Below are 17,893 nucleotides of genomic sequence, written 5' to 3'. Positions count from 1 at the left end.
GGGTTCAAATTTTTGTGTTCGCGTTTCATGTGTCCATGACTGTACGTGATGCTGCAGAACGACCTGCAAAAGACTCCCTAGAAAAACCAGACTGGCTAGGGGCTACCGTAGCTCCATATTGGCTTCCATGCAAGTTGACCACGAACAAATCACGACACCACGAGTTGAGGCACCCACGAAGCAATTAAACAAAAAAAAAAGGAATTTCCACATGTTGGTAGAGGGTTCGCTGAATAATTCGAAATAAAGATGGTGGGCGGGGTAGTAAAACCAAAAATTCCTTTTGAAAACCGTCTTTTACATTGCTATTCAACCGTAATAACGCGCCGTTTGCGTCACGTTAACTGTAGGGTACGTAATCACATAATTGCAAAAACCTGCTGGCGTCGACCTCCAACAATCTTATTAATAATTAAGTTCAAAGGTTAAATTCAGCAACTTATGCCTTCTTGCGTGGTCGCCATTAGGTAGTTACATTCTTCTACGCACCCATGGTGTTCCGTACTACTTCGTTTTGTTTCATTCGTGTGTGATATGTACCAATAATAGTAATTTGTTTCTAAAAGATCTACATTTTCGTGCTTTTGCTTGGTTTTGAACATTATAGTGTACAGGATAACAATTTTTATGCAAAAACTACCTCTTGAATTGCTAATTTGTGCGGTCATCCTGCCGCCTGTTGTCTGTACATGCGGTGCTGGCCCCGTGAGCAGACAAAGACGTCTCATTTTTCCGCTGCTCATCAGCAGTTTACGTTTTGTACTCATGTACGAAAAAATTAACTTCTCCGCTTATTGCTCATCTACGTGGCACGTGCGCGCACGCATGTACAAACATTTGAAGATGGGTATGGCTAAAGCCATACTTAACCGTGGAAATCTGTGTTGGAGTATAAATCTGGCATAGCACATTAGTGCACGGCACGGGCCCGGGCCTGCCCAAAAGCCCGAGCTCGGCCGGGCCTGTGGGCAGGGCTAAAGTTCGAAAACGAAATTTATTCAGGCCGTTCCGGCTGAGTCAGTCCAAGAAGTGCCCTAAGGCCGGCAGTAGTGCACCGCAAATCCTAAATTGTTGACAACAAAAAGTTTGATCATTGGTCTCTTAGCCTAAATCAAAACCAAAAAGCGAAGTGCAAATGATCCTCGGTGGGCCTTGAGTTCGGAGACTGTTGCAAATGCAGGGCATATTTCGCTGAGATTCTCGTAAATACGTCTTAAGTCAGGATATTTGTCAGGATTAGTCTGTAATAAGTCGTGATATTATGTTGTACAAAGCTCGGACCAAGATTAAAGAAATTTAAATCCAATTTACTTTCTCTATTGCACGGTTTTAGGTTAAAGTCAGGAAACTTTTTCAGCCTCATGTTTATTGTCGTTGGACTCTGGCTCATATTTAAAAACTGTCTGACGCCCCCCACAGGGCGCCGCCATCCTTTCATCATCCTGCAACAATGAGTTCGGAATTAAAAATGTTTAATATATGTATCTATCTATCTATCTAGCTCTCTCTCTCTCTCTCTCTCTCTCTCTCTCTCTCTCTCTCTCTCTCTCTCTCTCTCTCTCTCTCTTAAATATTACCTGACTCGGGTTTTTATCTAAATATTATCTCGGGCTCAGGCCGGGCCTACAAATTGCGGTCCGTGCAGTGCTCTCGCACATCCGTGCCGACGGTGCTCTCTACTCGCGCCTCTCTTCCTCCCGCTCTTCTCGGCCAGCTGCATCGAAAGCGGCGCGAAGGGGAACATTGAGCTTGGTGTAAACAAGCATATCTGAAAATGTTTTACTCTATATCCAATAGCACTCCGTAGTTCAATGAAACGTAGAATTAACAGCTTTCTGAGCGGCGACAATTTTCAATCTACCCGCCCTGGCTACGCGAGAGCCCTCTTGCGTATTGCGCAAAAGCGGTTTTCCGCTTCCGCCGGTGAAGGGCGGCGCCACCTGCAAGGCGACCCGTGTCACTGATCGCGGCCGATGAGCGCACTATTATTGCGGTTGCCGCTGAAGAGGTAAGCCGTCATGTGCCGCGCCAAGTAGCGCGTGTAGTTAACTGCTGCCCCGCTATACACGACGCTCAAAAATGGCTCAAGACGAAGGACGCGTGAAGCTGAAAAAGGAGATCGGCCTCTTCAGTGGAGTGATGATCGTGGTCGGCACCATAATAGGCTCCGGTATTTTCGTCTCCCCGAAGGGCGTCTACGAACACGCCGGCTCCGTCGGTGCCTCGCTCGTCATATGGGTTCTCTGCGGCCTGTTCTCCATGATCGGCGCCGTCTGCTACGCCGAGCTGGGCACGTCCATTCCGCGCTCGGGCGGCGACTACGCTTACGTACTCGAAGCGTTCGGCCCGCTCACAGCTTTCCTCCGGCTGTGGGTCACCGTACTGGTTGTGCAGCCCGCCACTCTAGCTGTCCTCAGCCTAACATTTGCAACGTACATGGTGAAGCCTCTCTACCCGGACTGCGAACCACCAGACCTGGCGCTGCGCCTCATGGCCATCGTCTGCCTATGTAAGTAACGGCGCGCCGCGACCGCGTGGCTGTCATGCTTCCTTGCTGCGCATGAAAGCGCGCCGGTAAAGCGCGCGCGAATTTGAATGGCGGCAGAGGCCCCGCTCTCTCTCCGTTTTCGAGTGCCGCATTGTTGGGAGATGATTTTGTTTGAAGATAAAGTTGCAGCCGCTTCTCTTTTCATTTTTCTCCCGAGGTGCGATTTATAGACGCATTGTTATATCGGGCTTGCGTACTGAAATGAAGGAGGCGTTAATTAAAATGGAGCAGAAGGCTAACCTAGCTGAAACAGTGCATTAAGTTAAGGAGAAAAAAAGGGATCAAGAGCAAGGACGTTTCGTCCGCTAGAAGCGAGAAAGTAATAAGATGGACGGAGAACTACTAGTTATATCTGCGCTAAACTTACATGCCAGCTGCGTGCGCTCACAAATAGCTCTTTCTTCTGTGACATGCTAACGTGGAAACTTGGGCGACCTAAACTGAACGCGTATTGTTGGTATCTGCAGCACATGTACTACAGCGAGCGCGAAAATGTAGAAAATGTTCGAAAAAAATTAATATAACGTCATGTGCATCAAAGAACATTTTTCGCCGATAAAACTATGAATTGTGCACTGACGCAGTAGCGATGAACCTGTTTGATTGCGTGGGCATCTGTGATCTCCCGCGTGACCTGTAAGCAAAATACCTTCGCTCATTTTCACCACAGTGCACCTGAATGACCAACCACTGCGATCAAAGGGACCAAGCCAACCATACATTTTTCTCTGCGGTCTGCCGTCTGACCTTACGCAATACAAGCATGAAATTTCGTGTCGGGACTCGTTATTCGTTTAGTGTCACCCCTTTGGTTCGGCGCCTGGTCCTTCAGGTACATAGCGGCGAAGAAGCCCTACGGACATTTTCAGAGTGTACACTGCAGCGCCTACCAAGACGAGCCAGTGGGACAGCAGTCGCGAACATTTTCCTTGCACCCACAGTTCAATTTATTGGAGCTCTGCCTACCGCTTGTCGGATATCGTTTCATATACTGCTGCCCCTACGAAATCTGGGAGGGGGTAAGGGTGGCTATAAGTTATAGTTGGTCAGACGTGATTAGAAAGAATGTGCATGCGCAGACGACGGGACAAACGGAGAGAGAAACGCACCCCACACAGTGGTGCGTGGGGTGTGCGTTTCTCCTTCCGTCTGTCGCGTCGTTAGCGCAAATTCTCGGCAATCTGCTACAGCTGCGGCGCGCTGGTAGCGCACCGCTGTTTTGTATATCTGGCGCGAAGCTGCTAGCGGGGGAGTCTGGCGGCCACGTGTAAGCCTCCGTTGGCGTCAACATCATGCATCGCAGCTGGCCTTTCAGCTGGCCTGAATGCTGCCTTTAGTATTCTCCTCGTCACACGAACTACAGGCGGTGTCGGCAAAATCACAAAATACGCTTTGTTTGCAAGCTTATTTGGAAGACCTGAATCCGTACTCACCGCAGCCGTTTTAGAAGCGCTAAAAGACCTAGGAATAGAGGAAGCCTACATGAGACTTCTAGAATACACATACAAGGAATGCACGGGCAGGATAACCTTCCACAAGCAAAACGATAAATTACCGATCAGGAAGGGAGTAAGACCGGGAGATACCATTTCTCCAAAACTCTATTCGCTATTCATATTCACGGCCGTTACGAACTGCGTGTCGGTTAGCCTCAGTGCAGGTGTTTTCTCATAAAAACAACTTTTACCGACTGTTGTCATAATTTATTCTTTGTAGGTATCGGTCGAAATATCAAAATGTGTTTTCGGGGGCATTGAGAAAATTAAAAGTTTTTTGTAATGCGGTTTGGCCCGTCACAATCGCTGTTAATAAATGTTTCCGTAGACATCATGCTGAAAAAAAAAAAAGAAAAAAAAAAACAGAAGACGGAAGAAAATTCTCCCTGTTTCACTTTCTCGTTGCTACAGCGCGGTCTTTACTTCATACCCATAGAAATAAACACATTTTCTCGTCATTTTTCTTCCCTTCACACTAACTGAAACGTCACAAGCCAAGCCAATTACGAGGCTAAGGCGAATATGTACTCTTCCCGTTATTTCCATGACTACACATGGTTGCAACGTCAGTTTCCTTTCTAGTATATTTTGTTTATTTTTTTTAAACACTATGGCTCGAGGCCGTCCGCATCACCGTGGGAATGACGAGGAGACTACAGCCAGAGTCCCTCAATGTTTTCTGCTGCAGCTTTGCATTAGCTTCGTAGCTGGCTTGCCTTGTAACTTTTTAGTGAGTGTGAAAACGAGTGAGGTGCGCCAAAAAGGACGATAAAATGTGTTTATTTGAATAGGTAAGAAGTAAAGAACTCGCTGTAGCAATATGAAAGTAAGATAGGCGACATTTTTTCTGTTTTCTGTGTTTTTTTTTTTTTTTTTTTGTTCGCATAGCAGGAGGTCCATGGGAACAAATATTTACCGTCTGCGATTCTGCGGGCTAAACTGCAGCCGTTACGAAAAGCTCAATTTTCGCAGTGCCCTCAAAAAGCGTTATGTAATCGTTCCATCATTATTTTGAAAGAATAAATTGTCGGAACAGTACGTAAAAGTTGTATACATTCGACGAAACATTAGCACCGTGGTCAACCCACCGGACCTATAGCTCCTCTGCCGTTATGAACTGCGGGGCGGTTTTCCGTGGCGCAGGCGTTTTCTCGCGGGCATACGACTTTTACTAAGTGTTCTCACATTTCATTCTTTTAAAATGATGTTGAAACGATTAAAATGTGTTTTCGTGAGGCATTGTCACGATAAAAAAAAAAAAAAAACATTCTTTGTAACGGCTTGTTTGGGCCGTCAGAGTCGCAGACGAATCGCAGACATGGCGCGTGAGAGCTGCACAGAAGCCTTTGTGTGCAACGAAAACGCTTTATGGGCGATTTTGAAGAACGGTTTTAGCTACGCATGTAATTAATGATTCTGCGCCGGCATGAGTTAAATAATGTATCGTGAAAATTTGCTCATTTTTTTACAAGTGTTTTAAAGCACCCCACCAACTGACACATGCATCATACGCCGACATATCAGAAGAAAATAATCAGAAACACGCTGTGGCGAGCTTATAAACAATACTAATTAAAAGCTTAAATAAGAGGGCACGACTCAAAGCAAAGGAAAGCTGCAAGAGAAGCGCAGGCAAGGGTCTAAATATGTTGGTTTAACGGCAACTGAAATATGTTGGCTTACACTGACTAGTGCAAGCTTGCGATGCTTATCCTTTGGGAGTTCAGCTTTACTGATGACTAATTTCGCAGATGTATGGATGGGTTTTTTTTTTTTTTTTTGCTTTCCGGCAATCTGTACGCTGTACTATGCCATTGGTCTTTTCTTTTGTTAAGTTTCTTTTGTTAAGGTCTTTTCTTTTGTTAAGGCTCTCCCGTCGCGCTCCTCTCAAGATAACACGCCAAAGGTTTGCTCAAGTCAATTTAAATTCCTGGAGTCAACTGCTCCAGGCCGGGTGCCTCGATACGGCGGACACGCGCGTGAATCGAGGCGCCCTACTTTAACGTTTATAGAACCACGTTGCCTTACTCCACGTGCGTTCTAAGCGGAACGTGTAACCTATCTATTGGAACCTTTCGTTGCTGTTGCCATTTGATTTCTTAAATGCCGACAGGAGTTATAGTAGCGCGGGCAACAGCAGGCGGCGGTTTTTTGCAGTTGATGTAGTATTTCATTTGCTATCGCAAAAAACCACACATCTATATTTTTTTAAATAAAGGAACACCGCGAATATTACTTACGCATTGATTTTCTGCCTTATATTTGCGTAATGTCTTGTTCTTGTTCAACAATGTTGGCAAGTATGAACACTGACACAGGCCTTAGACGTTTAGGTTTGGCTGTGGGTATATGAGACTAATCCGCAGCTTCTGTTTCACCTTTGCATTGTGGCTGAATCGAGTCACAGACAGACAGACAGACAGACAAACAGACAGACAGACAGACAGACAGACCAAAATTTCTGCGTTTAAGTAGCCCAAGAAAGACTATCGTCTTTAAAACACATGGGGCGCCCGGAGAAGGACCACCTCGTCCAGGGCCTGAAACAACCCGCAATGTGGCTTCGGGCGCCCCATGGGTCTTCTAGTTTCCTCGCCCGTAGCCAAATCTCAACCACTCGTTCCCAAATAAATGTTTTTTTTTTTTCTCTTTCTCTCCCCCTGCACGCGATTCCCGAACGAAAGAATACATGTCGTTTCATGCCAACACTGCGTCGCTTAAAATGACGGCCGTCGTCTGAAAGAATCCGTCCCCTGGAGACTCTTCTCTGGCCGCTGACGAGACGGAGTAGACTCACCAAACTTCGATGCCGTACGGGGCAATGGTGCGGCATGACAGTTGCAGCTACACAAGGGCGAAGAATCAGAAGCCAGCGATTTGCAGTGCCGTTTTATGCCACATTCTAAAACTTCCATGCTTAGAGAATTTAGGGACCAATAACCCACCACCCACCATCCCTTACCCCCTTTGTTGACAAAATTGCAGTTTCATCCATCCATCCATCCATTTTCAGGTATATACTACCCCCCAATCTTTTTTTTTTTTTGCTTAATATTGAACATTCACTTCAATGTGACCCCCCCCCCCCCCCCCTTGTAACCTCTTGTTTTGCGGTGCTTAATGTTGAAAATTCACTTTAAAATGGTGGCTGTTGCTATTTGTAGCCAGTCTTGTTTTGCTGGGCTACTTGCGCACGTTGGCTTGCTACAGCTGCGTGGACGAGCGCGTCTGAAATCGAGTTTTCTGCGGGGCAAGAGTGAAATTTAACGGCTATAGGTTTGAACGGAGCAAATGTAATTAGTAAAGTGAGCCGTAATGAATTGGCTACTGCTTACTGTACCTTATAATAGACAAAAAATGTTGTTATGAAGCCTCTGTAGTCACAGATCCTTGGGAGCGATCAATCGTGGCCGATCGAGTGGTTGTGCTTACACGCGACACTCTAGGACAGTCCCGTGGCCTAACTTCACCACAATGCCCAATCCATGCTTCCGACACTGAAATTTTGGCGAATGGTGATTCCGGGCATGCTATTTGACTCAAAAGTTCGTCCTGCGCTGTTGCATCGTTCAATGCGAGCGGGCAATTCGCAGTGCCACGGCGCAGATGGCATTTTTGAGTCAAATGGCGTGGGCGCTGCTCAGCTGTAATTCGCCGAATTCGTCTGGTTCGTGGCGCGTATTGGTCATTCCAGCGCATTGCGGTGAAACTGAACCGCGGGATTGCCTTAAAGTGTAACTGTTTGACATTATGACGTGACACCAATTCTTTCGAGGCGGCACGGGGTACTAAGGAAGGCTGCAAACTGAGTTGTAATGTGAATTTTCTTGAACAAAATACTTGCTCCTCCGCCAAGTTGAACTTACGATACCACCGTGCTTAATTATTGGAATAAACTAAGAGGCGTTGGAAATTTGAAAACCTCCGCTATTTCACCCCTACCACACCCTCTGAGAAATCGCCACAGGTGGGCTTCACCACAATGCTCCAGAACGACAAATCAGCGTGACTAAATGTGCGAGCTTGGCGAAGGACGAAGCCCAGAATGCGGTTATAGTAAAAAAAAAAAAAAAATAGAGAGTCTGCGCTGGGGCAACAGAGCACATGCGCTCACCAGTTCAACTTTTATATTTATAGCCGTCTATCTACAACAGCATTTAAACCCGATAGCGCGACTTCGCATCCGGTAGCTTGTGTCCAAACCAACAGTGAGGGGAAAATCGGTGATATACGTTTATGCTTTAGTGGAGCTAAAATTATTCTCGTTTCCGTTCGACGTGAGAAAAATATTGGCCTTAATAAATGCACCTGGCGTTAGTGGCAAATGACGTCTTGTACTGCGAAAAAAATGGTGACTAAGCACGGGTAAGGTCATTCATTACATTTATGAAAATTATATTTGCTGCTGCCTCTGCTCGTCCGCTCAAAAAACAGGCCGGGGACCATATTTGTTTAGCACCGTACGCGCTACCAAGTGGCCTGCGCTGACCAAAATCTCTGATGTAGTTAAAATATGCTCCTGCCCGCCATCTTCTGCTAGCACGAGGATACTGAAGTCTCCCTTTTTGTGTGAAGTTCATCTTTCATTCACCTGAAATCGGCAGAAGTAGCAAATTGAACCAACCTTACAACGTGGAAAGTGGGGAACTTACTGTCCTTATTTAATTTAAACGCAATTCCGTGGGTCGCTGATGGCTGCTGCAGGAAGAAATCAAAGAATGTGTCAATGGAAGGGACTGCGTGGAATGGCCTCACAGAGGAAAGGTTTCAAATAAACCCGTCTTAAAATCTGTGTGCTCCATTGGTTCCAGGGGGCTTTAAGGACATATGCCCTTGTGACAGAAGAATGAGATAGCACTAAACATCACCGAAAAAAATCTCACAACAAGCACCCTTACGCTACGGCAAAGTTGTTTCCTTCTCCACCAGTGCGACTGATGGTTCAATGACACACGTCCAAGATTTACTTAGTAAGATACGCGCTTTTTCGCTTAGAGCCATCTGATATGCGCGTCAGTAGTGGGTCGTGTTCTTGCTGGTCTCTATGTTTATAAAGCACTTCAGGGTGCTCACCCTTAAGAGGAGCGGTGCGCAGATAAGTAGAGTAAGGCGTACGCACGTGCGCTGCGAAAAGATGTTCCAGACGTACGTTTCAGCATCTGCCTGTTTATACTCTGTCCACGCCCTTCACACTCAAGAGGACAGAGCCCCGCGCTTCAGAGCGCAAATTTATTTTGTGCTACTCTGTGCTCAAGCGCGCATATCATGCCACTTACTCCAGGCTGAAAAAGAAGTACTGCAGCGGCGCCTTGGGAGTGGACATGTTTACACACTCGCTCTTCCTTCGCGCTTAATGACCCCATACCCGTCGCATTAACTGAGTGATTAAGAATGCTGTGCACGTGATCGCGGGCGCCTTGCCATCTGCGCATCTTGTTCCCACTAGCGTACGCTAGTGGTAACAAGATGCGCAAATTTGAAGACAGGTCACTCTAAGTGGGAGAAGCTTCCGCCATTAGTGAGCTCAGAAGGCGGATTCCAGGGGCCGAATTCTCTAAAACACGGGCGTCGCTTTGAAACGACGGGGTAGCGCCATGCAAATGCATGTGTTCTGGGGTTGGGGCCGTCGCTTTGAGGAAGCTGTGCACTGAGTGTGAGCCGCAGAAAAGCACTGTGGCAAGGGCGCGAAGTGACACCCACTTCCCCCCATCGTTTCACTGAGTGCACAGATTTGTCGCTTCGCGCCGTTGCCACAGTGCTTTTCTGCGGCTCACACTGAGTGCACAGCTTCCCCAAAGCGACGGCCCCAACCTTAGAACACATGCATTTGCATGGCGCTACCCCGTCGTTTCAAAGCGACGCATGTTTTTTTAGAGAATTCGGCCCCTGGTTGTCATCGCTGCAGCGACGGCATTTTTTTCTTCCCGTCGCGGCGCGCCACTGCTTGTAATGCCCAGTACAACAAGACGCCCAGTTTCGAATGTTGTAGTGTGCATCTATACTTCTTCCCGCCGAAGGCTTCCTGAACTTACGGAGGAGAACGATAGCGCTGAGTAGGCACAGGGAAAAATGTCTCAACAGCATTTTCATGCCAAATACTGGAGCCAGAACATTTAGGCATAATCCTTCCCAAATATTTCAGCAAAATGCGAAGGCGTCACAAAGATTTTAATGACACTCTCTCACTAACATTAAAAAAACTTTTTCTGCCAGTTTTGTCAGCTACTGTTTCAACTGAAAGTCTTACAGATTGTACATTTTCAAGTGCCATTTAAAAGTGGTTGCTATAACAAATCATCCCGAAGGCTGAAAAAAATACTGTGAACACTTATGAAGATATTTTTGCGTTAAAGAAAACAGTAATACTATTGTTTTTTTAAATAAACGAACCAATCACCGTCTTTTGCAGCCTTTCACTAAAAGTGTAAAAGTGTCCAGGGCTATGTCGAAGCGGAAGTTTATTCAACGCAACCTTGAAATACAAGAATTCAGACGAGTTTGAAAGACTGTTGAGAAACCCGTTCAAAGGGTTGACGGTGCCTGCAGCCACGCTATAACGCAATGCTGTGGTTCAGCTTCTCCACAGTTTGTTCGAGTAACCAATCTATGCCGCCAGCAAAGCGAATTCGGCGAATGACAGCAATCTGCATACCATTCGACGCTTGCATTGCGTGATACCACAACGGAGACCGAGCATTTCAGTTAAACGGTATACTCGCCTTCATTATTCGCCGATATTTTATCGTTGACTTCATGGTTTGGTTAATGGAGTGCGCTGTCGTAAAACTGAACCACGGAATTGCTCTACAACAGTATCTTAAAGGGACCCAGAAAAGCTTTGTGAAGGTGGCAATCAAATGCATTCAGGTGGTAGAACGCATAACGGGGAATTTTTGAGCCAAGTGTGAGCCCCATACGTTGTACGGATAATTTGTAAACGATTTTTGAAGATCGCCTTTCTCAGCCGATGAGCGCGCCGCCGCAGCGAGCCGACCGCGGCTGACGCAACGGCGAGGCGCCCCCCTGATTCGGCCGATCGTCGGTCGCCGGCAACGTCACTGCCATTGGCTTCCGGTTGCTCTTCCTCCTTCCTGCGCGATCCCGAGGCAAAGGCGGGTCTGCTGCGATTGACGCGTGCCTAGGCGTAGGAATGTAGCTACCGGAGAACGGAAGTCGAGCGTCGCGATGTCACATGGCTATTCCCAGTGTTTCCAGCTGCTTTGAAAGAAGCAGATAGGGAGGAGGAATCGATCGGCAAGGGGGGAGAGTTGCATTTAATTGCTTCTGGCGCAGCTAATACTGAATGTAGATCAATAATTCCAACGGCATTGCATCGCTATATTGGTACTACGCGACAATAAAGGCGTTTTGTAACTTTTACAAAAGGCTTTTCTGGGTCCCTTTAATGCCATCGCACCTAACGAACCGGATGTCATTGCGTTGCAACAGGCGGGTAATCCTGCCAAAATATCGGGGTATGCCGCATTCAGTAACCGTTCATCCCAGAAAGTTCATCATTGGGTAACCACCCTTGTAAAACGTAACATACCGGTCATAGAGTCAGGCAATACAGGCAAAGCACCAGCTTCGTTGTTCTGAAAAAAAAAAAAAAAAAAAAAAAAAAAACATAATCTATTAAATGCGCTTAAAAAAGGCTCCAACGCACATGTAATTACAGAGGTGATTTTTAAACTTTTTTTACGTTGTAATTACAACGGTACAGGTTCAATGCATCAGTGGTAACAGTGGAAGTCATACATATACCATTTCAGAGCAATACGCGAAATGGGGAAAAGATTGTTGTGATGATGTGTCAAGCATCGATGGGAAAGTGTCTAATTATTTTGCGGCTGTATGGTAACCGAATTTATCTGATTCGTGTATGATCTGCAATATTTCGTATTGTTAAAGCGGCGAGTTCTTCAGGTTTGAATCAGATTTTTTATAACTTCAAGCTTGTCAAACAAAGGCTCGATATGTGTTTTGCACGGAACGTTTGCTATTAATCTTATGACTTTCTTCTGCAATCGCTGCAGTTAAGTGAAATTATGAGTTGTTGTACAATATACCTAGAAGCAGCAGCTTAATGATGAGAAAACAAGGGAATAGTTTGAAAGCAGTTTTATCATTTGGGGCAAAAGATGACGTAAGCGAGAAAACATACCAACTGTACGTGAGAATTTCGCAGAAGTTGCATCGGCATGCGAATTCCAAGACATGTCTTCGTGAAATGTGACTTCAGGAATGTTTACTCCCGGCACGAAGTAAATAGTCGGCGTTGCTATCGGTAAGATTTAGTTTAGTTATATTTTGTTTATCCTGGGGGCGAAACAGTGCTCCCTTTCATTTGGGAATACTCATTATCGAGGGATTTGTGACACCCCAATTATTGATTTGCGTGAGTAAATTATTAACCTCGGTCGTAAGTTCAGGTAAGCCGGACTCTGAGATGAACATTTTAGTATCATAAGCGTACAGTTATTAATTTAAATGCTTACGCAGGATGACTCAATCATTTATGCAGACTTTGAGCAGTAGGGACCCCAAGGGGCTGCCCTGTGGTACACCGTCAACTAGTGGCTTAATGTTTGATTTAAATTGGTCAATTTACACTTGCTTTTTAAGGTGACGTAAATAACTTTCGAGAAGTTCTAGAAAGTTTTCACGGAGTCAGTAGTGTTCAATATTTTTGTGAGTGTAGCGTAGTCCTATTAATTGCCTTAAAATAGTTTATGAATACACCAAGCGGGAAGTTCATACGTTGAAGTTAATCTAAAATTGTTTCTTTCTGCAAAAGGAGTGCACGTTCGGTTAAGCGATTTCTGGGGAAACTGAATTGACACAGTAATAATGCTATGTCTTGACGAAAAGCTGCTTATGCGGCGAGTATTTTTTGATAAGCTTAGAACGAAGAGGGAGATATTGGTCAAATTTGGACGTTAAGTTATTGTCACCACCTTTGCAGATAACGCAAACTTTGGAAATTCAAAAGAGCCGCGGAATATTTCGGAATGAAATATAAATTCAATTATATGGACTAATACGGGAGCTACTACGTCAGTGGTGGGTTTATTAAAGACAAGAATGATAATGATAATGGTGATGATGACGTGCGCGGTCGCAATGCAATTAAGCCCGATAAAAGTCAATTTCTTCCAAGCGCTAAACATCGGCAGCTTTGATTCGATAAACACTGAGGAAAAAACACCCCGACGTTGAAGAACAAAATTGCTCGGGAAACTTAAGCCTGCTTAGGGTCTTTGAATGCGAAGGCATTATTGGTTCACCTTGTCGGTACTCGTTAAGGATTTATACTGCCACATCGCCCGTGTGTCACGCTGGTTCCATGAATCCATTATAATATAGATTCGCATCTTCTAAGCACGGAGTTCCGGACGCTCTTTTTTCTAGTAATAAATGAAGGCGAAGAAAGACACGCAAACTCGATGTAGCAGTTTTCGGAACCATGCGCTATGGAGTCCCGAGTGGCCCGCGCCCGTTTTGTGTTCGTGTCACCGCTTTTCTTTCTTTCTTTTTTTTTTTTGATAGATGACGGCTCGCGCACGCGGATATTTCCAGCCATTACATTTGGACAATTGCCACTTTTTTGCCTCATTAGACATAAAATGTTTTCGCCTTAGTGAACACCGAAAACACGCAATGCTATAATTCGTCCTGCTATTTTTCGTTCTGTCTTGCGTCGCCTTTCGCGCTGTGCGCGCATTGTGAAGGGAGCCGTCTGACAAGCAACGGAAGAACAATGATTCCGATCTCCCTGCTTGGTTCAGTTGGGGATGAGAAAATAGAGAATAAGCGGCACGGACAAAGAACGAAAGCCGAAGCCGAGTGCGCTGACTCGATCGCACCCCAGGGATCAGTGACGGCGGGAACCGCGCAACTGAAGGACGAACGTGCAGCGTATACGAGCCGTGAGAAAGAGCATGCAGATTGGCTACCTTACGCCGCGCAGAAGCGGAGACTGCCAGACGCAGACAGGGGAGGGTGTGCGCCGGGTCCGCGGCGTCTAGGAGCCGACTTCCGCAGGCGCCTGCATGAGGTTCGCTCATTTGGGCAGGAATGATGTATCAGGCAGTTTCGCGGGCTGTTGACAGCCGGCACAATTGGAGAACCGCGGACAGTGTCATTAGGCGAAAAGGCCTAGCTGCGTCGAAGTAAGAAGAAGCCGCGGCAAATGCCTTTTAAGAAACGCATGTCCCACGCTTCATGGCGTCTTGCTCTGAACCTGTTACTTTTTCAAGCGGTCCAATAAACTGAGTTGGCTTCCCGACTACTTTTTAAAGACAAAAACAGGGCTGGGTTACTTACAGGGCATTTTTACTCTGTGTATGAGGTTCGTCCCTGTGTCTGTGGATTTGTTGTAGCTTTTATGCTTGCATACATACGCATGCAGTACGCTCGGGAATGTCACCGTAGCGTCCGTCCCTGTATGGAAAAGGTGAGTGGCCTCAGTAGGCCCTGACCTCGTGGCGCGGACCTCGATCTCACTTTGCAAGATGAAATTAAGCTGAGGTCAAAGTGAGTGATTGATATTGGAGGTTCTGACGCAACCTTGTCAGATGATTGATGTGGTTGAGGTTCGAGCTGACATTGAAGGGGGGTTAAAGCTCTACAGGTATACTTTTCCATTTGGTCAACTTTTTCATTCTTCCCATCACTTCTTGATTTTTTCTGTGTGCGGGCGCGTAGATCATAAGTGTATATATATATATATATATATATATATATATATATATATATATATATATATATATATATATATATATATATATATATATAGAAAGAATTGGTAAGGCATTCGAGATCTAATCGAAAGGCGTGGGTTCGGTCCCCTCTGTGGGCGCGTGTTTTTCTTTCTTTCTTTCTCACGTAATTAATAATAATAAAAGAAATGTAACGTCACTAACGGTCCCTCATTTCCAAACCCTATTATATATATATATATATATATATATATATATATATATATATATATATATATATATATATATAAGAAAAGAAAAACTTCGAACAAGGTAAAAGCACGATTGTGGCCTGCGTTTCAGCAAAGAGAACTTGCTTTCCTCAGGGCAAGAGAACTTGCTTTTCCTCAGCAAGTTCTCTTTGCTGAAACGTAGGCCACAATCGTGCTTTTACCTTGTTCGAAGTTTTTCTTCTCTTGTGTTCTCTACCATCTTCAAAGTTCTACTACTCCCTGGATTATATATATATATATATATATATATATATATATATATATATATTGTAGGGCGAAAGACGAGCAAGTGGCGCGCAGCCACCATGCGAGCACTAACGAACAACTGATTTGCGACGCGGCCACAACAGTCAGCATTGTCCTTGCGATTGGCGTATGCCCGCTCAAGGGGATTGACCACCCGATTTGTACAGACGACGACGAGGCAACAAGGTCAGCCACCGCAGCGGCATCGTCATCGGCATGAAGCTCGTGGAGTGCTCGAGACATTCTGCCGGCTGGGCCACCGATCCGTTTGCCACTTCTGAGTGCCCCTCCTTCCTTCCGCTGTCAAGGCAATAAACCCGCCTTACAATATATATATATATATATATATATATATATATATATATATATATATATATATATATATATATATATATATATATATATATCGAAGTTTGGTTTCATCGATCGGCACAACGGGCCATTGAACGCTGAATGTTAGGAGTCACGTTGAGGGACAGGAAACCAGCCGCATGGATTAGGGAAAAGACCAAGGTGGAGGACATTCTAGCTGAAATTAAGCGACGGAAATGGGGATAGGCTGGTCATGTAAAGCGAATGAGGGACAAGAGGTGGACCATCCGTTTGACAGACTGGCTGCCAATAGACCGCAAACGCACTAGGGGTCGGCCGAGAACTCGTTGGTGAGATGAGCTACGAAAATTTGAGACGAAAACATCGACTCAGCTGGCACTCGATAGGCGTGGCTGGAAATCTTTGGGAGAGGCTTCGTCCTGCAGTGGAAACCAGCAGGCTCATATATATATATATATATATATGGGGACGAGGGGGCTTTGAAGATGGTCACCAGATAGAAATAATACTTTGGAGAAGGTAGCGGCATCAGACTTCTGCCAACGTTTCGACAAGGGGACTTGTTTTTTTCTAAGGGAATTGTCCTGAAAGAGACAAGTCCCCTTTTCGAAGCGTTGTCGAGGCCGCTACCTTCTCCAAAGTATTATTTCTCTCTCTCCCTCTCTCTCTCTTTATATATATATATATATGGGGACGAGGGGGCTTAATGTTACGCAGCCCGACCGCTGAGCCTGAAGACGTGCCAAGTAACGTCAAAATGTGAGGCCGGCACCTACGCGTGTTTGCAATGCTCGCGCGACGTCTTTTGGGGCAGCGCCGTACGATCGCAGGTTTAAGTGGATGCCGCGTGATGGTGATATACCAGAGTCTTTCAAAGCACTGACGGACTCTGGACGCCTGGCGTCCCTCTTTCCTCAATAAATCTTCTCCTAGTACTGCTGCTACTACCGGAACTACTATATTTCAGTTCGTTCAATCTCTTCGGTGGTGGCGACTGTGCAGTGAACTGCGCAGTGCACTTCAGGACGTCTAGCCTTCAGCTTTTTTTTACCCGGCCCGGATACTTCGGTGCCCACGCGTTAGAAAGGGTTTCTTTCCATAATAAATCATCAGTCATCATCTTTGGCACATACCTGCGCTCACGTAGCAAAGTAAAGACACCATTTAGCGGGAGAGTAATTTGCTTCTCGCTTAATTTCTATTTCTTTTATTAGCCTGCTCAAATTACTCATGTATCTTCAGTAGACATGTCTCTGACACACGCTTTTAAGGTAGGTCCGCCTTTTGCCAGCTATAGACTCATCGAGCCGTAGTGGCGTTGGGAATTCGTGCTCGTCTAGCATTCTGGGGGTCCGGATTCAATTCCCATCCGTACCCAATTAATTATCTAGTTATATTTTCTTCAACTCGATTACTTTTATTCTCTTCGCGCCGTTGACCATTTTTCTTTCCGTATCTCGGTTACGACGCCGTATTTTCAACCTACCGAGGCAACTAATACTTCCGCAATAATGTTATTGCATATTGACAGGATTCCAAACTTTGAACGAGATTGCATGAACGTCTTGTATCACATCAAAGCATAGAAAGAAAAGAAGAGAAACTGCAACTGATTTTATTGCGGAAAGCAGTCGTACGCGGCCATTGGCGAATAGCTTGGCTCTGGATGTAACGGGTTTCGAACGAGGAGGTGTATGGTCACAGAAAGTAAGCTGTAACTCGGGTTCTAACTTGCATATCCGAGAGCAAATTATTAGTGCTTGATTGCTAACACGACTCCCTAAGTTCGTCAAGTTGAACGTATCTCAGAATAATTGTCACTTCACATTGGAGTTGTATGGTTTCTCTCGTGCGCTCCCAACTTGCAAAAAAATAAACCCAGTCGCAAGGGAGGAGTAAAGTCTCTAAAAACGGCCGTGACATCGCGTTTTAATGCACACAAACTGTGCCAGCTTTTACCGCTCTGATGACTCTATAACCTTTACGAGTTTCATTTCATTCATAATTGGCAATCGCGATTCACAACGAACGCAATGACGCTGCTTTTCGCGCGGCCACCCACACGGAGTTCGACAGAACGGGTGTAAAACGAGCTGTAATGCGGCATCCTTAATTGGCGTCATTTTTGCATAACTGACAAGTACGTGTCAGTCACTCGGTTGGCTGTCAGGCGGCCAAAGTCTTGTTCCCCCGAAGCCAGGTTTCGAAAAAAAAAAAAAAAAAAACTAACACGGCGCAAGTTCAGTTTGCCGCTCCATTTGCACCTGTCAGTTTCAT

The 17,893-nt window shown here is 45.6% G+C and overlaps 1 protein-coding gene across 1 annotated transcript in view; it reads left to right on the top strand.

Moving 5' to 3' along the window:
• The first annotated feature begins 1,844 nt into the window (after positions 1–1,844).
• The window catches only part of LOC144155613 (large neutral amino acids transporter small subunit 2-like), a 109,617-nt gene continuing 93,568 nt past the window's right edge, over positions 1,845–17,893 (top strand). Inside the window, exon 1 of the mRNA XM_077687157.1 lies at positions 1,845–2,509. Coding sequence (XP_077543283.1) covers positions 2,080–2,509 — 430 coding nt within the window. The 5' untranslated portion in view covers positions 1,845–2,079. The remainder of the gene's footprint in view (positions 2,510–17,893) is intronic.

This window comes from Haemaphysalis longicornis, unplaced genomic scaffold (genome assembly GCF_048455015.1).
Source record: "Haemaphysalis longicornis isolate Haplotype H1 unplaced genomic scaffold, Haemaphysalis longicornis Haplotype H1 scaffold_1, whole genome shotgun sequence".
Classification (NCBI taxonomy): domain Eukaryota; kingdom Metazoa; phylum Arthropoda; class Arachnida; order Ixodida; family Ixodidae; genus Haemaphysalis; species Haemaphysalis longicornis.
This window is presented reverse-complemented; position numbering and strand designations above follow the sequence as displayed.